Source organism: Pagrus major, chromosome 2 (genome assembly GCF_040436345.1).
Source record: "Pagrus major chromosome 2, Pma_NU_1.0".
In the NCBI taxonomy this organism is placed as follows: domain Eukaryota; kingdom Metazoa; phylum Chordata; class Actinopteri; order Spariformes; family Sparidae; genus Pagrus; species Pagrus major.
This window is the reverse complement of record NC_133216.1, coordinates 18,959,789-18,979,121: the sequence shown is the minus strand read 5'-3', so window position 1 is coordinate 18,979,121 and position 19,333 is coordinate 18,959,789. Positions and strand designations below refer to the sequence as shown.

Sequence of the window (19,333 nt, the reverse complement as noted above, 5' to 3'; positions counted from 1 at the left end):
CATGAGTTCCGTTGCCCTGGTATTGTGCAGGCTGGCTCACTGTCAAAATGTCTGAGTAAAAAAAGGTCAAAAAACGAATGTAAAAAGGCAGAAGCATTACAAACTATATCTCCACACCAGCACTTGACAGCAAAAATTAGATAGCATACAAATCTCTGTGTACATGTCACTGTTGTGAGCTTTTGTTTTTTCAGTAGAAGGAAGATAAAATATATAGTTAAGCACCCATGCAGTAGATTAATTGGCACTGTTTGGTGCGTAAATGCAGAATAAGACATCGTGATGACTCCATCCTTCTTTCCACATTTCTACACAAGTAAGAATGTGTTGCATTCATACTCCAGCATTTAATGTCCCACACACGGCACATTTTGTGCATTAGACGTGGCACTGAACAGATGTTACAACTTGTCACGTTATAAATCAGACGTGTTCAGGGCTGCGCGTGCCAAACAAATCCTAGATTTTTATCATCGCGGCATCTTTTCGGTCCCTTCGCACATTTTATGAAGACATCATAAGGCACTGCTTTATCATGATGGTCATAAACATGCCAGCCCTCCATCTCCAGTCTTCTCCTTGGCAAAATCCCAATGATCATTAAAGTGCCTCACACCTTTCCCGAAGGACACGTGTGTGGTAAACTTGATAGCTGATGCAAATTCTCATAATCCAGGTTGTTTTCAGTATTAAATGTTCCACTGGGAGCTGGTGAAAGTCTAATGTCTTTATCACTTTCTATCTGCTTCTCTCTCTTTTGAGTCTGTTCCTCAGTGGCTCTGATGATCTTTGTGCAGCTGCATTCTCTCCTTCTCCACTTGGAGGCGTTCTCTCTCAATCTGCAGTCTGCCGGCCTCGAATTTAAAGAACTGCAGTCTCTCTTTCTCCAGCAGCAGCCTCTCCTTCTCCAGTTTCAGCCTTTCTGTCTCCAGATCCACCACCGACATCCAGCCTTTATTTTCTTTCTCCCTCTCCCTCTGCCCATCATGGGTGGAGGATAAAGAGGACGTGGAGGACGAGGGCGGGCCTTGTTGTGGCGGCAGGTTAAAGGAGGAGTCGACATGCTCCGATTGGCTGAGGAGCAGAAGCCTCAGTCTCTCCCTCTCCACCTGCAACCTCTCTCTGTCCAGCTGCAGTCTTTCCCTCTCCACCTCCATGTAACAAAGTCGTTCCTTCTCCACCACCAGGCGCTCTTTTTCCACCACCAGGCGTTCAGTTTCCACAGCCAGACGCTGTCTCTCCAGCTCCAGTCGCTGTTTCTCAACAGCCACCAGGAACCCCGGTCCCATGTTGTCATGATTGCTTAGTCCACCCGGTATCCCCGTCAGGCCTCCAGCAGTGAAGGTGGAGGTCGGAGCCTTGGAGGAGCTGAGCAAGTCGTCATGGGAGTAAACATCGCCAATATGCCCCTCGCCACGTGACTCAATGTCGCTGAGGAGGGAGGGGAAATCATCTTCGTCTATTTCTCCATCTCCCACATCGCCATCGCCATCCAGCTAGAAGGACAGAGTGAAATCGTTAAAGGGGAACTCCACCTGATTTTAAACATAAAGTTGTGGAAGGGAAAACAGTTGGATAATGTGGCTGTGGAAGAAATTTTTGCAGATCCTGAGAAAATAACCCTGATGAAAGATGAGGAAAGATGCAAACAAGTTGCATTATGGGAAATAGGTTCCAGTGTTTTTGGAGCTTGACCCAAACTATCAGGATCAGGATATTTATGTCTCTGCAGCTTCCACTGATCTTATCCAGCTGAACACAATTATGAGCTTTTTGTGTGAGAATATAAAGGTTTCTGAGTCGGTTTAAAGGGACAGTTCACCCAAAAATCAAAAATACATATTTTTACTCTTACCTGTAGTGCTATTTATCTATCTAGATCGAGTCTCAGAGTTTTGGAGATATCGGCCCTAGAGTTCCTACAACAAACTGCTCACAGCAAGGTCTGTGGATTATCTTTAGTAACAGAGTCGTGATTTCTCGAAAGACACATTGCTGTTGAGTGTTCCACGTTTATGTTTTTGGCACTTTGAGCACCACAACCCGAGTGAAACATCTAGTTTCGTTGCACTGGAGAGAAGGCAGACATCTCTACGGCTGATATCTCTAAAATTTTGCAACTCACACCCAAAACAAGCTAAATGGATTAATAGCACTACAGGTGAGAGAAAAAAATATGTATTTTTATATGGGGGTTAACTTCCCTTTAAGGTGGTATTACATATCTCAAGTTGGGCCATAGAGGTTTGTTTGTTAAACCATTTACACCCCAAAACATTAAGACTCCACCAAAATGTTAAGACTCCAACTGAGGCCTTGATGTGACCATGTCGTGGTCTGACACACAAAACTATTACCTCTATTCCTTCTGCAGACTATCTGGCTGCTAAAATGAAGAATTTTAATCGACTGGATACAGTTTAATAACACTGTTAAGAAATATGGTGGAAGATTAGATCAGGGAATTATTGTGGAACCTAATAAATGGACAGATACCACAGTGTGAACGGATCATGATTTGATCTGAAAACAGACGTTAATGCAATCAGAGAAAAGTAGCATTTAAATATCGCGTTCAAATTAAATCCTAATTAATTAACACACGCTTAATTTAAATTCATCTCTACCTTGTGAACCTACATGAGCCCAATCAAAAGGCCGGATTAATAAGAGCCACTTGAGCTACATAATATGCCAGAATAATCACTGTGATATGTTAAACATAGCTGCCTCTGCTGATCAGGACATTAATGAAGCTAATTAACACATTAGCAAATACTTGCATGTCAAGATAGGCTACTTGTCTTCTCATACCATGAACAGTGATAATATGAGCATGAAGGTGTTTGAGGAAATCATTCTGTCCTCATTTACATGCAAATTTAATTAATGGACTCTAAGGTTAAATCAGAATATCTGATCTAAAGAGGGCACCTGTGGTGTCAGAGCAAAGATTCTCTCTTGTACTGTCATTGTACACATACTGTCGCTACTGTGGCACCACTGTAGAGATGATGACTTTCTGTTTCTTACTCTGTATTCACCGATGTCGTCCTCTGTTTTCACACCCGGCGGTGCCATCATGGCCTGCCCACTCAGCTCACCGACAGCCGGCAGCTCTGGCCAGTCACAGTGACAATCTTTTGGGAGGCCTGAGAGGTCAAGCAGCTGGTCACACTCAGATCCCAGAGAAGCTGCCTCGGGCTCAGGAGAGGACTGATCATACTCCGTCTTCAGGGCCACAGACGAAGAGGAGGAGGAGGAGAAAGAGAGCTCGGCCTGAAGCTGTTTTCTCTTCATCAGAGCCCGCCAGTCCAGGTAACGACGCTTCACCTGTGCAAGAGATCAGGAAGGAAAAGAGCTAGTGTGTAGAACTAAAAATCTGAGACTATGATTTCAGTGCATATTCTGATATGAGTGTTGATCAGCCATGATGTCTTGCTGTACATTCGGTTTGTGTTGCTGTTTCATGAGTAGAAATGATGTTCCTGGTACAACGTTAATCATGATGTTCCAGGAACAACATCTACACGAGTTGAGCTGAGTTAAGACATCACAACAGCATGATTGGCCAGTTGCAACAATGGTCCTGGAACAACATTAATTACGATTTTCTAGGAACAACACCAGCACGGCAATATCAGATACACATGATTTAAACAAAGACATGAACTCACTTCAGCAGCAGTGCGCAGCTCTCCCTCGCCCAGTGAGTTGACACCTCGTGCCACCTCCTCCCATGCCTGTCTCTTCAGCTCATTAATGGCTGTGTTCTGTTCACACACAAAAAGAAGAGAAGATAAAAACAACATTTAGATTGTTTCATTCAAACACTTCTGTCAAGGCTTTTGTAACGACAGTGTTGTATTGTGATAAGTGAAGTAATACTAATAGGTCTGTTAAAGCGTGTAAGCAGTGCAGGTTCCTGTAAAATAAGGGAAATGGCAGTTTTCCCAATAACAACAAAGCTGCCATTTCTGTAAAACAATAAATCCTCTGGTCTATATGATCATTTTGGAAGCCAATACCATTAGTGATGTATAAAAGTTTTAAAAAATATATAATAATGATACATCAGCTGATAGGATTTTTTCCCCATAAACACAAAAGATAAAAAAAGAACATTTTAACAAGGGTCCCTTAAATTTGTCTTGTTTTTCAAAGAACTGTGACCAAGATGTGAACTGTGTGGGATATCTTGCAGTTGAAAAATAAACAGTGTCAGTGCTCTCTGGTGGACAATGGAGATAATGGAAATGCTGCTTCTATATTATTTACTAAAAGTACTTATTTACTAGATTAATTAAGATGTTTTGGCATTTTTGTACTGCTCATTCATTTTACAGCAGCCGACATATACAGAATGTTTATATCAGTGTATCTACTAATATCAGCCAATATATGACCCAGTTGATTGATCAGTCTAGGTTAAGGTCGCCTCATAATGTGTTTATTTTTTAGTAATGACTTGCTTTTTGGTTGAGCATTTCAGTTAATTGTGTCAAAGTCCCCAAAGACAAATCCGTCATATCCTGTATTAATTATTAATCTGAAAAAAAACACTCTTTTCACACATTTAACAAGAGCGTACAAAAAGTTGCTAATTGGAAAAGACAGGAGAGTTTGCTAATTGGTTTATGCTCCCGTTTTCTTGCTGCTGTTGATCTGTCTTACTCGGCTCATGCTTCAGAGCACAGAGATAACAGAAAATAAGTTCTTTGTCAACACTTTTTTTGAATAAATGCATGTGTGAATGAGGAAAAAGCAGCCTGTTGGCAGCATGACTGGGTGGATATATTTCTATTATTTTCATTGTCGATCATTTCTAGTCAGTTGTTTGGTCTAGAAGAAGAAGAAGAAGAAGGAATCTACACCTGCTGTCTGGAGAACAACACGTCCCTCCTCTTGTGGATCTCCCTGATGAGAGTCTGTGTTTCTCTCACACTGTAGTTGCTCTTCCTCTTCCTTTTCAGATGCTTCATCTGCAGGAAATCCAGTTTGGCAGCAAAGCGTGGGCAGAAACCCCAGAAACACAAGGAGAGAGAAACAGAGACGAGGAGAGACAACTGGGGAAAAATAAGCAAGGAGGTATGGAAGGAGAAATAGACAAAATAAAAGGATGAGAGGGGGGAAATTGGAAACAAGGCTACAAAGAGAGATAGATCACGGGTCAGAGTAAAGGTGGGATTCAGTCCTCAGATGGAGAGAAATGTGTTTGTTGTAAAGGTTAGTTCATGTCCAGCAGAGGAGCTTTCCTTCAAAAGCGCAGCAGTTTTCATCAGGGAGGAATCTCTCACTGTTAAGTTTTCCACCTGGGAGAATGATCCCAGCTGCTACACTCGATGTTGGCACTGTGAGACTTGAAGTTGTGGAAACATCAAGTGAAGAAGAAGTGTGTGTAGCTGCAGAGGTCACAGCTGGTTGGCTTCTTCTTCCTTTTTTTTTTACCCAGTTTGAGCGGAGGGTTCACTTTTTGCCTTGAAGAGGCCCTGATGTGATGTAGGTAAGGCCACAGAGAAATATAAAAGACAACATGCAGGGTTTTCCACCTCTGTTTCCTGGCCTGGACTGCTGCCAGGTGAGCTTACACAGGTAAGCATCACAGGCTGAAGAGGCTCTGCAGTCTTCCTGTAGGTAAACAGAGAGTACTTATTTTATTGATATACATACAGCAGTGTGCGTCAAGTTAATTTGTGATAAAACCTAAAATCAGAGGGATATGTTTGAGGACTGACATACAATTGGCCTTGCAGCACACTTGTCGGGTATCGACAGGAAAAAGACATGTTGAATATGGAGAAACTGAGTTACAATATTAGCCCACAAAGACTGAGACAGCCACCAGTGATTCAAAATAGCTAAAATGTTTAATAACATTTGAACCACTAATCCTATCAATATGCTTTAAAAACTCATGTAAAGTGAAGTTTCTAAGCTATATATATATATACACATATATATATCACATTCTGCAGCACTAAATCGTCAGAAAGAAACCTACACAGCTTCTTCCTCTGGGCCAACGGACAATGCTTGTAGATAAATTACTTGTTGTTCTTGTTCAGTGGATAACATATTTCTCTGAATAAAGTCACTTTTGCTTCACTGTACTCTGTTATGATTCAATAACTTTTCTATTTCCTCTTTGGAAAGGTCAGATGGAGAGAAAAATTCATATGGAAGTCTTTTTAATGTTCAAAAATACTACATTTCTGAGAGCTGAGGTTCTTTCTAGGGGTGCAGCGAAGTATCCTATTCAAGGTAGAACGTGGTATGGAAGTTGATGGTTAATATACTGTGTACGGTATCGAATTTTACCATATTGTTGTTATTAAAGATACTGTAGACAGGATATGTATCAGGTTTTAATCAAGTTTCATGTCTGTCAGGACATATATTTTCAAATTATGAGGAAGCAATTGTTCAAACGAAAGAAAAAAAAACCTTCTGTTTTCATCCCTTTAAGGGTCATTGTATAATATTGATAAAACAATTGTATAGTACTGTATACCATAACACCATGAAACTGTGAAATTAAAATGATATATTATAAACACAGATGCTAACTGTACCACACAAATTCACAGTGCCACATTTGTTTTTCATATATAATTTGGTAAATTCATTCATTCTCAGACAAAGAAAATATAAAATGGGACTTTAAAAGAGCCAGACTGAAACTTTAGGTTCACAAATGATGCATGGCATTTAATGCTGACTGCTAGAATAGGCTAGGAAAAACATACGTAAATACAGGAGGGTCAGGCACCCCATAACTTTTCTAGCTCTTTAAGGGTTAAGCCAAATAAAGTAGCTATATAATACACAATATTACATTAATGTAAACTGCAATCTGTTAGTCTGTCACTTTATTTTGAATGAAAAATGCAGACATGTTTTGCATTTTTGTCATCTGACTTGTGTTTTCATGGGAATCATTTTTAAAAACACCTGATCTTGTTCTGAGTAGGGGATCTCTCATTAACATTAACATTAACATTACATACCTGTTAATATAAGGAAATGCAGATTTTGAGATTGTTAAGCATGGTGAACACTGCTGATGTTTCAATTCTCTCTGCAGCACATTAACCTGTTATCTGATGGTCATCACCTCTCCTAAGTGGCTATTATAAGCAGAGAATACACTTTCAATTATTGTATATTTCGCGTGTATTTTCCACTTACAAAAGCAATATATGTATTTAATGTATATAGGCTATAGAGGGAGAATATATCCTAATAAAAAATATACATGATATTATATAAATATATATATATACAGTATCCGTTTCTTCTGTTAGCCTACATGCAGCCAAATTCTAGGTAAAACCCTTCTGTATCTTTCTCAAGCATTTCTTGTAAAAATAACGTTTTCTTCCCGAGGTATAGCAGCTTCGAGATAGCAGACAGATTTTCTAACCAGACGAGTGAAACACAGTTTTCCACATCACACACAGAAATGTAATGTCGCCCATCTTCCCGCCGCCTCCAATAAAACAATATGTGTAGTAGATTATACAGAAAACTCACCTTACGCACACAGATGCACCGCAATCAAAACAACATCATAGAGGCACAATTTTAATGCTGCTTTCAAATGCAACTCGGAATACTTAGCTTTCCCAGGTTTCGACCTCTATTTTTGAGTGTATTGTTGCTATGAGGATAAAATAAGTTGTAACAGAAAACTGAGCCATTCAGTTAGAGCATTTTTGCTTCTCTTTATCCAAGCAGCACCTCGTAATCGTTCCCCTTAGGTGCGAAAAGAATATATTAATGAATTTCAAGGATTTAGCCCACCGAAGGGTTGTTATTTTAATTACGAAGATAAAGACATACCCTAATTAAAGTCAGACAGCTTCAGTGAATTGTGTCTACATCTCTGATATCAGAAAACTGCCATATTTACTGAAACCCCAACACGATATTATCATATTTCCAATAATCATGAGAGCATTTGAGGGTATCCTCAGATCCGCACTGTTTCCGTCGCTCCTATTGGTCAATCCCCCACCGCGCCCACTTATGACGACATCGAATCTCGCCGGGCTCTTCCGGGCATGTCCGCACCGCTGTCAAACCGAAATGTAAACAACGAGGGGAAGTTTTGTGTAGTAGTTTTATTACCAGCCGTCAGTTCACCGCCTCTTATGTTCACAGCTCCACTGTGAACATGTCTTACATGTAATATTTCCTGTCTTCTGTCGTCGCTGAAACTCTATCTTCATGCTAACGCGCGATGCTAACGTTAGCTCACTAACTAGTTGTGAGCAGCCTGAAGTTGAGGAGGAGTTCAGGTGAGCAGACAGAGGTGAGGGGACATGGCCTCCGTCCGCTGGGCTTTCCGCTGCGGTTCGTGGACACCGAGCAGGTCTGACTGGCTGTTCGTCGCTCGCTGCATTCAGCGGGAGGAGAAAGACAGGATCGGACAGTTCGTGTTCGCCAAGGATGCCAAATCAGCCATGGTGAGTCTGACTGGGAACTTTCTGACTCTGCTACCTTCTGCATGCTGACTTATTGCACCAGCTCCAGCAGGATATACATGTGTAATACACTGAATCTCTGTTACCCCACCAGGCTGGCAGGTTGCTGCTGAGGAAATTCGTGTGTGAGAAGATGGAGGTCCCCTGGTCAGAGATCAGACTGGAGCGATCACCCAGAGGGAAACCCTACCTGGCAACACCAATGAAGGTTAAACAGCACATTACCTGATGTATACTGCTGTCTCTTATTGTTTCACTGATGCTACAGTAACTACAGTATTATGACATCTACCTTTCCCCTTTTAAATATCACAGGAACTTTTAAATATCATATTTTCACATGGAAAATATTTTAGGAGTAAAGTTTGGATGCACAGTATGAATTGGACTAGCATGGGTCAGCTGTGATTACCAAAAGACTGTGATAAACTCCTTCAATTCACTTGTTAATAGCCCCCAAACTAATCATAAATATACACTGTTTGATTACTGCCTCACTTTCTGCATCCAGGTCAGTTCAGATTCAGAGCCTGAACAACCAGCCTGGAGTTTCAACCTGTCCCACCAGGGGGACTACGCTGTGCTCGCTGCAGAGCAGGGGCGCCAGGTCGGAGTGGATATAATGAAGACCACCATGCCAGGTAAATACAGAGATTAACAGTTAAAGTATAGCAAATTATATCAACCAACAGGGGCACATTCATTGAAATCTGTAATTACTTTACTGCTAATGAAGCAATAAAAAAGACCCAAGCTTAACATTTTAAATTCACCTTTCTGTTTCCTGTCTACAAATGTTTATCCACTCACTGGGACATACTGGAAGTACAAAACTACGCAAACATTTTGAAATCAATATGACAAAACCACACAAAGCCACCATTCATTCAGAGTCTGTCGGTTTGTTCAAAAGTTCCAACCTTCTTCTAAATTACTTACAATTCCATAATTCCTTGCCATAACAAGCCTCCTTATCTCAGGAGATTAAGAGTCACTTGCAGTGTCATTGTCTAGGGATGAAAGGCAGAGGAAAGATGGGCATTAGAGATGAGAGATGAGATTAGCCCAAATGGTGAGGTCAACTGAAGTGAGAAGTTTCAAGCAAATTCTGTTGCAAAAATCACCCTACAGTAAATCCAGCTGAGGTATGTTTTCGGTGAACAGGCTGAACATTTTTAGCATTAATTTGTGAGTTTTTATTTTATGCAATGCTGCTCCAAGATAAGGGTGCATTGGAAGACATTAAAAAAGAGGGTTATCACAACCTTAAGTTGTAATTGTTTGTTTGCTGATGTGAGTCTTTCCGATATTCGAGCCACCAAAAAAAATCTCATTTGTTATTATGATGCTGTGTGGATCATGATGCTGCAAAAGCTTAAAATTCAAGATGCAAAACTCTGTATCAATCAGCTGTCCATTTCCAGCATCTCACACTAATGATAATTAATCCTTATCAGCCAAATCTGTGAGTATAATCAGCCTGTAACAAGGCAGAAATGGTGTTGCGTATGCATTCTCCAACTCAACCACAAGGGGCCACTGTTGCCTAATGTATGTGTAGGCCAAGGCTGCTTGCTTGTGTGTGTGTGTGTGTGTGTGTGTGTGTGTGTGTGTGTGTGTGTGTGTGTGTGTGTGTGTGTGTGTGTGTGTCACAGCCACATTCAAATCTGTGTGTTAAGAGACATTCTTAGAGAGGAAACTGCCACACTCATCTCAAAAACAGAGTTTTATTAGTTTAATCTTGGAAGCGCTTGTTTCTGACACCTGCCTCCATCTTCCCCTTCCTGTCTTCTCCTTGCTTCTTTCTCTGTCCTCTTCCCTTCCTTTGGTCCTCACTCCTTTCCTTCCTTCCTCCCCCCCCCCACCTTCCCCCTTCAGGTAGCAGCTCTGTGCCGGAGTTTTTCCGCATCATGACTCGTCAGTTTACAGCGTACGAGTGGAGCGTCATCCAATCAGCCGGCTCGGAGCACCAGCAGCTCACCGCGTTCTACCGCCACTGGGTAACCATGGCAACCATACTACCCTTTTCCGCACATTGCATCGCTGGAAGGCCCCACAGGCGGTGTTTGTTGCGCGTGCATGTGTGTGAGAAAGGGGGAGACATAGGGAAGAAAATACTGTTGCTGATGTCCTTTAAGACACAGATACATGTGTGAACCTTCTCTTTCTCTGCATTTTACCCTCTCAGATACACAATAGCCCTTTCTTTCTTTTCCTTTTCTCAGTTTTTGTCCTTTTAGTCTTTCTCTCATGTATTTTCTTTCTTGCGCACACACACACGCACACACACACACACACACAGATGGACAGCAGTGGTGCTAAGTAAAGATGTTGTGAGATTGAGAGGGTGGCACAGAGACGTCAAGCTCTGATATCATCACCACACTGTTGACTAACGGCAGAGTTCGACGGTTGCCATAGCGATTAGCCCTGTAATACTGTTGTTGTGGCTCATTGGCTGCCGAGCGGGGTCTGTTTTGGCTGAACGCACACACATTCACACGCGCAGAAAGTCGCTCTTTTGTATACACACTGTTATACATGTGTGCATAGATTCCCATCTGTTGTGGTTTCGAGTTAATGTCCCACTGAGCCAAAACACACAACACACACACACACACAGAAGAGACACACAAGAGATGCACACAGACTGTCCTTCTCAGCTTTGTCAGACACACAGAAGTCCTGTTTTTCCTTATGTGCCTGTGATCATTTTCTGCATGTAACTAGTGATACTGTTTCCTTCCTCTCCGGCAAGGCCCTGAAGGAGAGCTTCATCAAAGCCATCGGCACCGGTCTGGGCTTCAACCTACAGAGGGTGGAGTTTCACCTGTCCTCTGAGCTGCTCACACAGGGCCGGGCGCTGCGCCAGACCAAGATGCATCTAGATGAGGAGGAAGAAGAGGACTGGATGTTTGAAGTGAGTCTGTTTGAAGAGAGACTGTTTGAAGAGAAGTGTGAAGACAGACAAAAAAAAAAACAAGAATTCAAAAAAGCTAGAAGCATTCTTTCGTCTGCATGACGGATGCAAGACTAGTTTAATTTCTAGATCTAAAAAAGGATTAGACGTGAAAACATGCCAAAGATATTGCTGACCTCAGCATGCAGTTTACCTACAACTCCCATGCCAACCAAAAGGTTGCGTTGGAAGCAGTCTGCAGCCTTTTGAGCTTGTGATCGATCGCCAGATTGGCACTCCGCCAGATTGTGTTATTTTCTGTGACTTGTTGCTTAAGATTCTCTGGTTTTTATTCACATTTTTCATATTTCATTCAGACCCTTTTCACTGTTTTTATATTGTCCAAGTTGAGCTTTGCTTTATGCCACTAGGAGAACAAATTAAAGGAACAGTTTAGCATTTTGATAACCACATTCTTATTTACGGTCTTATACCGTGATAGATGAGAAAAAATGTACCACTCTTTTTTCTATCCGTCAAATATGATGCCACAGCGAGGATACAGTTAGCTCAGCTTAGCATAAAGACTGCAAACAAGGGGCAACAGATTGCTTTACTCTGTCTGAAGGTGACAAAATCCACCTACCAGATGATACAATCATAATAACTGTAAATTGTACAGTCGTCCAAACACGTTTGCATTCAGTCACGATGGACTATGTATACTGTAATACAAACAGTTCAGTTTGCATTCTTTATGACAGGTTTAGATGACAGTGACATTTGGGTTATCAATCCCATTTTGCTGCAATAAAAAGGATCAAAGTGAGATGAACAGACTGAAAACAGATGTCTCAGAATCAGAATCAGAATTCCTAACCCTTGTCTTTCTTTAGGGACATAATTTGACGTTGAAAAAAGGTAATAAATCTCAGTATATTGCAATACTCTGCATATCAAAATATATTTAAAATTGCAATAATATTTTATTTTGACTTAAGGTTTGTGATAATATCCTATTGTGGAGCCTCTGTGGATTCCCACCCTAAAAACAGTTTGATAAATACCGCTTGTTGCCTACTTGTTATCAGTGGGTCTTCTGGCATATTTTTTAGAATAGCAACATGTGTAAAACCAGTTTGACTCAACCTTTAGGAAGTCAATGAGCTTAAAAGCCGCGGTTCAAAGGAATCGGCAGCGCAGCCGGAGGGTCCTCTGCTCCCCAGTGCCTGCCCCCTTGAAAGCATCTGCAAAGTGCATCACAGGTGGTCTCACAGAGAAATACACAGAAGAGATTGCAATAGAGGGCCTCTCAAGTGGCCCTCCAGCTCTCCTCAGACCACGACAAGAGATTAGAGGAGTGTCACATGAGAAGAATCATCTGCTGCCGTCACTCCTCTCGCTCCCCTTCTATTTCCCATTTCATCTCCTCTTTTCTGCTCCTTTCCTCTTCTGGTCTTCTCTCCTCGTCCTCTCCACTTCTCACTTTGACGTCTTCTCCAGTGTTTTCTCTTTCTCCATCTTCTTCCATCATTGTATTGTACCTGCTCTCCTCTTTCACCTCCTCTGTATTTTTCCTCTCTGTTCCCCCTCCTCCTCCTCCTCCTCCTCTCGCTCTTCCCTTCATTCCCAGTGGCAGAGGGATTAACAAGTGACTGCTAAAAGGTTACCACTGGTTTGAAAAGCCTGATGTCTCCTCTCCTCTCTGGGTCATGGAGGCTTAATGCTGTTTTAGTGTCTGTTTTTTCACACCAGAGAATAACAGCTCACTTATATCGATCGCAGGTAGAAGGTAATGCATGTGTCCTCTTTTTAAGTATAGATTGCAGGGCAAAGTGGAGTAACAGCAACATACAGGATATGGAGGCTGTTTGGCTACAGAGGATGAAGAGATGAAAGTTGTAGCAAGAATCAGTGAAGCAAACTGGAATGACTCGCTGGTTTATATCATGTATTTAATGTGACGTTTTGGTTAAGATCAAAACTGTTGATCTCAAAGTTTCATATTTATACACAGATGCTGGATAGATTGTCAAATTAGAGGACCCTTGAAAAAAATGTACAAATGACCAGCACAAAAAGAGACCAAAAGATAAATAAGGCTGATATTTGTGCAAAAATCAGAGCTAAAACAGTTAATCAATAATGTAACATGCGACTATTGTAATGATCAATTAACTGTTTGAGTCACTTGTCCATCAGAAAAGATTTCTTAAAATATGAGCATTTCCTGCTTTTCTGTGTGTTTCATATCATTATAAATGACACACCGTTAGGTTTTGACCTGTTGGTTGGACAAAACACGTCACCTGAAGATGTTTTCGTGGGCTTGACGTGTTTGTGATCGGCTTATTTAACCAATTTTCTGTCATTCTGTAGACAAACTGATAAATCAACTGATCAAGAAAATAATCAGCAAATTAACCAACAATGAAATGAACCATTAGTTGCAGCCCTGGTGCCAATCGTCATCATAAATATAAATCTTATATCATCATGCCAGGCCGAAATTGTAAACAATTTGTTGTTAATGACTTGCTTGGTTAAATGAGGACCAAATAGAAAAAAAGTAAATGTATAAAATGTTACCTTCAGTAGGGCTGCAACTTACGGAAGCCCTAAAGGGCCATGCATTCATACATTTTATTTCCTCCGTTTTCCCGTGATAACGAGTTAATTTCATTTGTTTTCTCGAGATCTCGAGTTATTATCTCGAAATAACAACTGCCATTTTCCCGAGATAACGAGATAATTTCATTTGTTTTCTCGAGACAACGAAACTTTGTTTTCCCGAGATAACGATATAATTAATTCGAGATCTCAAGATAACGAAACTTTGTTTTCCTGAGATAACGATATAATTAATTTGAGATCTTGAGAAAACAAAACGATAGTGTAGTATGTTAAATCATTGCAGGAAACATCATTCAGTGTAGCAATGTCAGAGGAGCAGGAGCATATCGATCACTGCGTCACATATCTTTTCAATCAAGGCCTGACACAGGCTGAAATAGCATTATGCCTTGCTATTACAGATAATATACACATTAGTGTGCGTAATCTAAAAAGACGGTTAGCAAGGCTTCAGCTATATCGGCGGCGCAATCTAAGTGAGCCTGATGTCGTCGTTAACTACATAGCTGACCAGCTACGAGGTCCCAGGCGTCTCCATAATCTCAGGCCTATCATATCACAGTCATTATCTCGAGATCTCAAATTAATTATATCGTTATCTCGGGAAAACAAAGTTTCGTTATCTCGAGATCTCGAATTAATTATATCGTTATCTCAGGAAAACGGCAGTTGTTATTTCGAGATAATAACTTGAGATCTCGAGAAAACAAATGAAATTAACTCGTTATCACGGGAAAACGGAGGAAATAAAATGTATGAATGCATGGCCCTTTAGGGCTTCCGTAGCAACTAACAATCATGTTCATCATTGATTTGATATCGTTGTCATCAATGGAGTAGCTTAATGTTGTCCAAAAAATGAGGCATTACAAAGTAGATATAGTATAGATATACTATATATTGGACTATATACCAACATATGTAAGTCTGGTTAGAAAATAATGCAATAAGTGATCACAGAATACTCCAGCTGGCATTGTAAGGTATCACTGGTAATGACAAATACACAAAGTCCTGTCCTTTAAGAACAGCGAAACACATCATTATTTGTGATCAGTGACAGATTGCAGTGACGTCGAAAGGTCGAACGAACTGGAGCTGAATCGATTTGTCAGATTTGTCTCATATACAAATCGACACGTACTGACTATTAACAGAGAGAGTAGATGAGCAGCAGTGCTGTTGACCGCGTGTCCTCTGGCTCACTGCATGCTGATCAGAGTGCAGCGATGAGACATATTACTTCCTGCTGACCTCTGGTGATGTCACCACTGCAGCCTCTGGACACAGACACAGAGGGACACAATAACACAGTTCAAAACAGGCTGTCACAAAGCCACAACTCTCTTTTTCAACAGCAGAATGACAAAATATTTGAGATTTAACTACAGTCCCCGGAGATACAGCTTCCTCTCTGCGCTCCATTACTATCTGCCATTTTGTGACTAACCCCCCCACTACACACACACCACCACCTGTTACTCCCACATATACACACTCAGCTTTGGCCTTTAATGTCCAAGTGTGTTTCTGCCAGTTAAACAGAATGCAACACAGATTGTATTTGGAGTAGAAGTTATAGAGCGTATAAAAAAAGCCACAACCGGTTAGATTTAGAGTATTTGTATATGGAGGACTGAAAGTACCAAAATCAAAAATAAAGAAAACTGTTTTATATTGCATTCATTTATTTAACATTTACCTATTCAAATATCTGCCATAATTTAAATTTCAGTGCTTTAAGATAACTTTTTTTGTTTTAAATGATCCAACGTAAAATAATAAATTATTGTGGGACTGCCTTTTCTTTTTTAGTATTTTTTTTTTTTTGTCCTTGTCTTTGTTTTGTTTTAACTCGGTTTCAGTGTTGATTGATTCACTGATTGAAATAAATACATGGCTCAATGAACAAATTAATATGCCGTTAAATGCACCAGAAGATTTTTTTTTTTAATGTAGGTTTTAGTTTCACACTTTCTTTATTTAATCTCCAATTTAATTTAGCATTTTATTTTCTTAAATCATTCATTTTTTACATTTATTTTTTTATTTACATATTTATTTCTGTATTATTTTCTCTTTGCATTCCCCTCCTACTTATTACCACACATGTATTTGTTCCTCTAAAGTCTTTTTCCCCATTGCATTATGCTTTTCTGCTTCATTATGCAGATGTGGGGGCTGTCATTCAAACCCTGTCATGTGGTAGTTTCAGGCAGTTTCCGTCCTTGTTATGTGACCTTGTGAGGTTGTGGTATAGGATGCATTAATACATATTGCATGTTTAATGCTAAAGTAAGGAGGTCAGCAGTGAACAGTGAAAATAATCTGCTTAGATTCACATGAACATGGCTGGAGAACCAGATATGAACCTGGGTTTGCCACACAAATTAATCATATATGCTGCCCGAACAGATTTATATCTTCAAGCACGGCCCTTGTCAGAGAATACAGTTATGCTTGATGTTTTCTCAGCACCGCTTCTGCTTGTGAAGTGATGAATGTAGTGGTCATCTTTCTGAACCATGCTTTCCTTTCATGCACTAAATACTAAATATTCACATGCATGTACTAGATTACACACAAGTGGAAGCATGCTGATAAGAATGCACATATGCATTATTTGTCAAATAGTATTTGCTCTGAATTTGAATGTGAAGATGTTTTTTTTATTTTTTTATTTAGTATGATATGTAGGCTGTTTGTTTGCATGTTTTTACGTGTGTGTGTTTGTGTGTGCACATGTCTCTGCAGGAGAGTTTGCTGGATGCTGACCATCATGTTGCCATAGCACTCGGACCACAGGACAAAGCCGGCTCTGAGGTAAGGACCCACTACATTCACATGTTCAACATTTCACAGTGGCTCCTGTTTGTAAAACAGCTCTCAGTAGTAGTGTAATTTATATAATGCCACATATTTTTGATCTTTTATCTAGGCTAAAAATAATCATTTTAATAACTTAATAACGGAATGAATCATCAGTCACAACCCTTTTCTGTCAGTAATTAAAGACTCTTCTTCTCTCTTCCATCACAGCCTCTTCCTCCATTTCTTCCTCCTCCGTCCACATTCACGCTGCTGTCATTCGGTGACCTCATCGCCTCAGCCTCACCTCTGACAGAGGAAGACTCCGCCTACTGGGACAGCTTCAAGATGAAGGCTGAATCTCCACAGAGACAGAGAGACACACACGCATCCAAATAACCACCTGTCTCACACTGACGCTCACTCACACACACACACACACACACACACACAATCACACACACACCTTTCAGAAGTGCCAAAAAGGAAACACGCAGACGCTGACACTGAAGCTGCTTTCTCATTCAACACTCAAGTCCAGTCAAGTCAAGTTTATTTATAGGGCCAAAACTCTCAGGTTTGTCTCAGAGGACTTCAAAATCTGACACCGTCTGTCTTCTGATCCTTGGTTCAAGTTAAGAAAAACTCCACAAAAAGAAAACTTAACGCACACACAATACTTCACAGTGCATCCAAACATTTGATATTAATCAACAGATTTATAGCTTGTGAGGTTTTTTTTCCGTGTGTATTTTGTTTTTTTAAAGCATTTTTTAAATTCTGAATGACACAGTTCAGTAGCTCCATTTTCTATAACGTAAACCAGGAGAACAGACGATAAGATAATTAAGTAAGTGAGGGGGGGTAAGTGGATATCCTGAGTTTTATTAACTTAACCCTGTGTAATGATATTGTGTTTAAAGTAAGGTAAAGCTATCTTTTACAGACACACACATTGTCTGAGATTATGCACTGAGCTCCTCATTATTGATCCTTGTATGCCCCAACAGCTCTCAAACAATACAGTGGTTGGAAGAAATCTGTGATACAGAGTGTAAATAATGTGTAATATATAGGATAAGTGGTGCATAACTCCAGAAAAATAGATTACCATTGATGGACTGTATTTATTTTGAGGATCAAATAAAGAGTTGCACTTCTCTCTTCTTCCTCTAACCCAGTTATCACAGCAGCTATTGAGTTCATTGCAAAGCAACACATAAAGTATCCAGTAACTTCTGCATGTTGTACATGCATTGTAAGTTTTTGATCTTTTCAGTCCTGCTCCCACCGCTTTTCGACCAAGGCGGTTCAGGTGCCAGTGCCTACTCTGTAACTGCTCTCTTTGCGTTCAGCAGCCAAATTACTGGCTCTCGCCCAGGAAAACTGGTTCCAGAGCGGCACCAACGCTTTGCTGGTCCAGACCAAAGAATCACTTACAACCAGAGCTATTGTAGTGTGTTCTGACTCATCCATGGGAGAGTAAACAAAAGATTTTCATGATGGACGCCAAATCGAAGCAACAGGGGTCCCAGCATCAGTCATGTTTGGATGTCAATGTAGGCATGCAAATCCAGGAGCAGCACTTGTAAAGAGTCGATGTAGTCTGCTATAGTTGTTCCTTGCAATGCTGGAAAATTGGTGACGTATTCAGTTCAGTTGTGTTGACCTTTATATGAAAATTCTGCCAACCAAGTCAATCATTTCAAACAAATATAATTCAAAACAAAGAAAATATGTACATTACGTTACTTCCCCATCTTAGTGAGTTAAAAGAACTAACCATTAATATTTGGTTTCACACTGGACATAGACAGCGGTCTCCCCAAATGAAAGTCCTGTCTAAGGGCTGTTTAATCTGTGCAGCATCCCCAACCACTGCCTATATAAGTCTTTCTCACTTCCTCTGTATAGCTAAATACCTCTCTTATCTCCCCCCCCCCCACCTGTCTTCCTCCACATTATCTCTGCCATTTTGTCTCTCTCTTTCCTTTTTAGTCTCTATCATCTGTTTCCATCTGGTAGTGTCATCTATTTTAATCGGGGCCGTTTACTTGACCATCGCAGTCTCTCTCTGGTTCTCCGTCTCGTTTTCTTTGCGGTTTCATCTCCACTCCGCCCTCCCCCATCTCGAGGACAGCTCGTCGATGCAGTGCCGGTCTGCACGTTTAACCCTTCTCTCTGCATCGCATTACTTTAATCGCAACCCATAATCATGAGCTTTCTCTCCTGCGCGCACAGAAGGAAATGGCTGGCTGGGAAGTTAGAGGTCAAGTGATATGTATGTGCAGTCGTGTACGCACCGTGTTTGTGACATTACATCCTCCACATCCCCTCGTCACCCCCGAGGCGAACAGATACATAAACACACGAGGTGGCTGTGGCAGAGGGTGCCTCCTGTTACCGTGATTATTTGAGAGAAATGATAACACAGTGAGGTTCAAATCAACCAAAAATACAGAGATGATATCTTCAGAGCAGCATTGGCAATTTAATTCTGACCAAC

General features: G+C 40.7%; 2 protein-coding genes across 2 annotated transcripts; one reads left to right on the top strand and one right to left on the bottom strand.

Moving 5' to 3' along the window:
- Positions 1-4,997, bottom strand: msantd4 (Myb/SANT-like DNA-binding domain containing 4 with coiled-coils). Its single transcript, XM_073491173.1, has 4 exons — positions 4,875-4,997; positions 3,678-3,773; positions 3,034-3,333; positions 1-1,496 (listed from the first exon to the last, which is right to left on the bottom strand). Exons 1-4 carry the CDS (start codon positions 4,980-4,982, stop codon positions 771-773), a joined length of 1,230 nt encoding a protein of 409 aa, XP_073347274.1. The 5' UTR covers positions 4,983-4,997; the 3' UTR covers positions 1-770.
- Positions 4,998-8,053: 3,056 nt separating this feature from the next.
- Positions 8,054-18,003, top strand: aasdhppt (aminoadipate-semialdehyde dehydrogenase-phosphopantetheinyl transferase). The gene is made up of 7 exons (XM_073487857.1): positions 8,054-8,468; positions 8,581-8,694; positions 8,998-9,127; positions 10,365-10,486; positions 11,245-11,406; positions 16,774-16,842; positions 17,059-18,003. Exons 1-7 carry the CDS (start codon positions 8,325-8,327, stop codon positions 17,224-17,226), a joined length of 909 nt encoding a protein of 302 aa, XP_073343958.1. The 5' UTR covers positions 8,054-8,324; the 3' UTR covers positions 17,227-18,003.
- The last annotated feature ends 1,330 nt before the right edge of the window (positions 18,004-19,333 follow it).

Coding starts and splice junctions, on each gene's coding strand:
- msantd4 (XM_073491173.1), bottom strand. CDS start 4,982: ATGAAGCATCTGAAAAGGAAGAGGAAGAGCAACTACAGTGTGAGAGAA. Junction 3,334..3,677: donor AGCTGCGCACTGCTGCTGAA/GTGAGTTCATGT, acceptor TCTCTTGCACAG/GTGAAGCGTCGTTACCTGGA. Junction 1,497..3,033: donor ACGACATCGGTGAATACAGA/GTAAGAAACAGA, acceptor CTGTCCTTCTAG/CTGGATGGCGATGGCGATGT.
- aasdhppt (XM_073487857.1), top strand. CDS start 8,325: ATGGCCTCCGTCCGCTGGGCTTTCCGCTGCGGTTCGTGGACACCGAGC. Junction 8,469..8,580: donor AGGATGCCAAATCAGCCATG/GTGAGTCTGACT, acceptor TTACCCCACCAG/GCTGGCAGGTTGCTGCTGAG. Junction 10,487..11,244: donor CCGCGTTCTACCGCCACTGG/GTAACCATGGCA, acceptor CTCTCCGGCAAG/GCCCTGAAGGAGAGCTTCAT.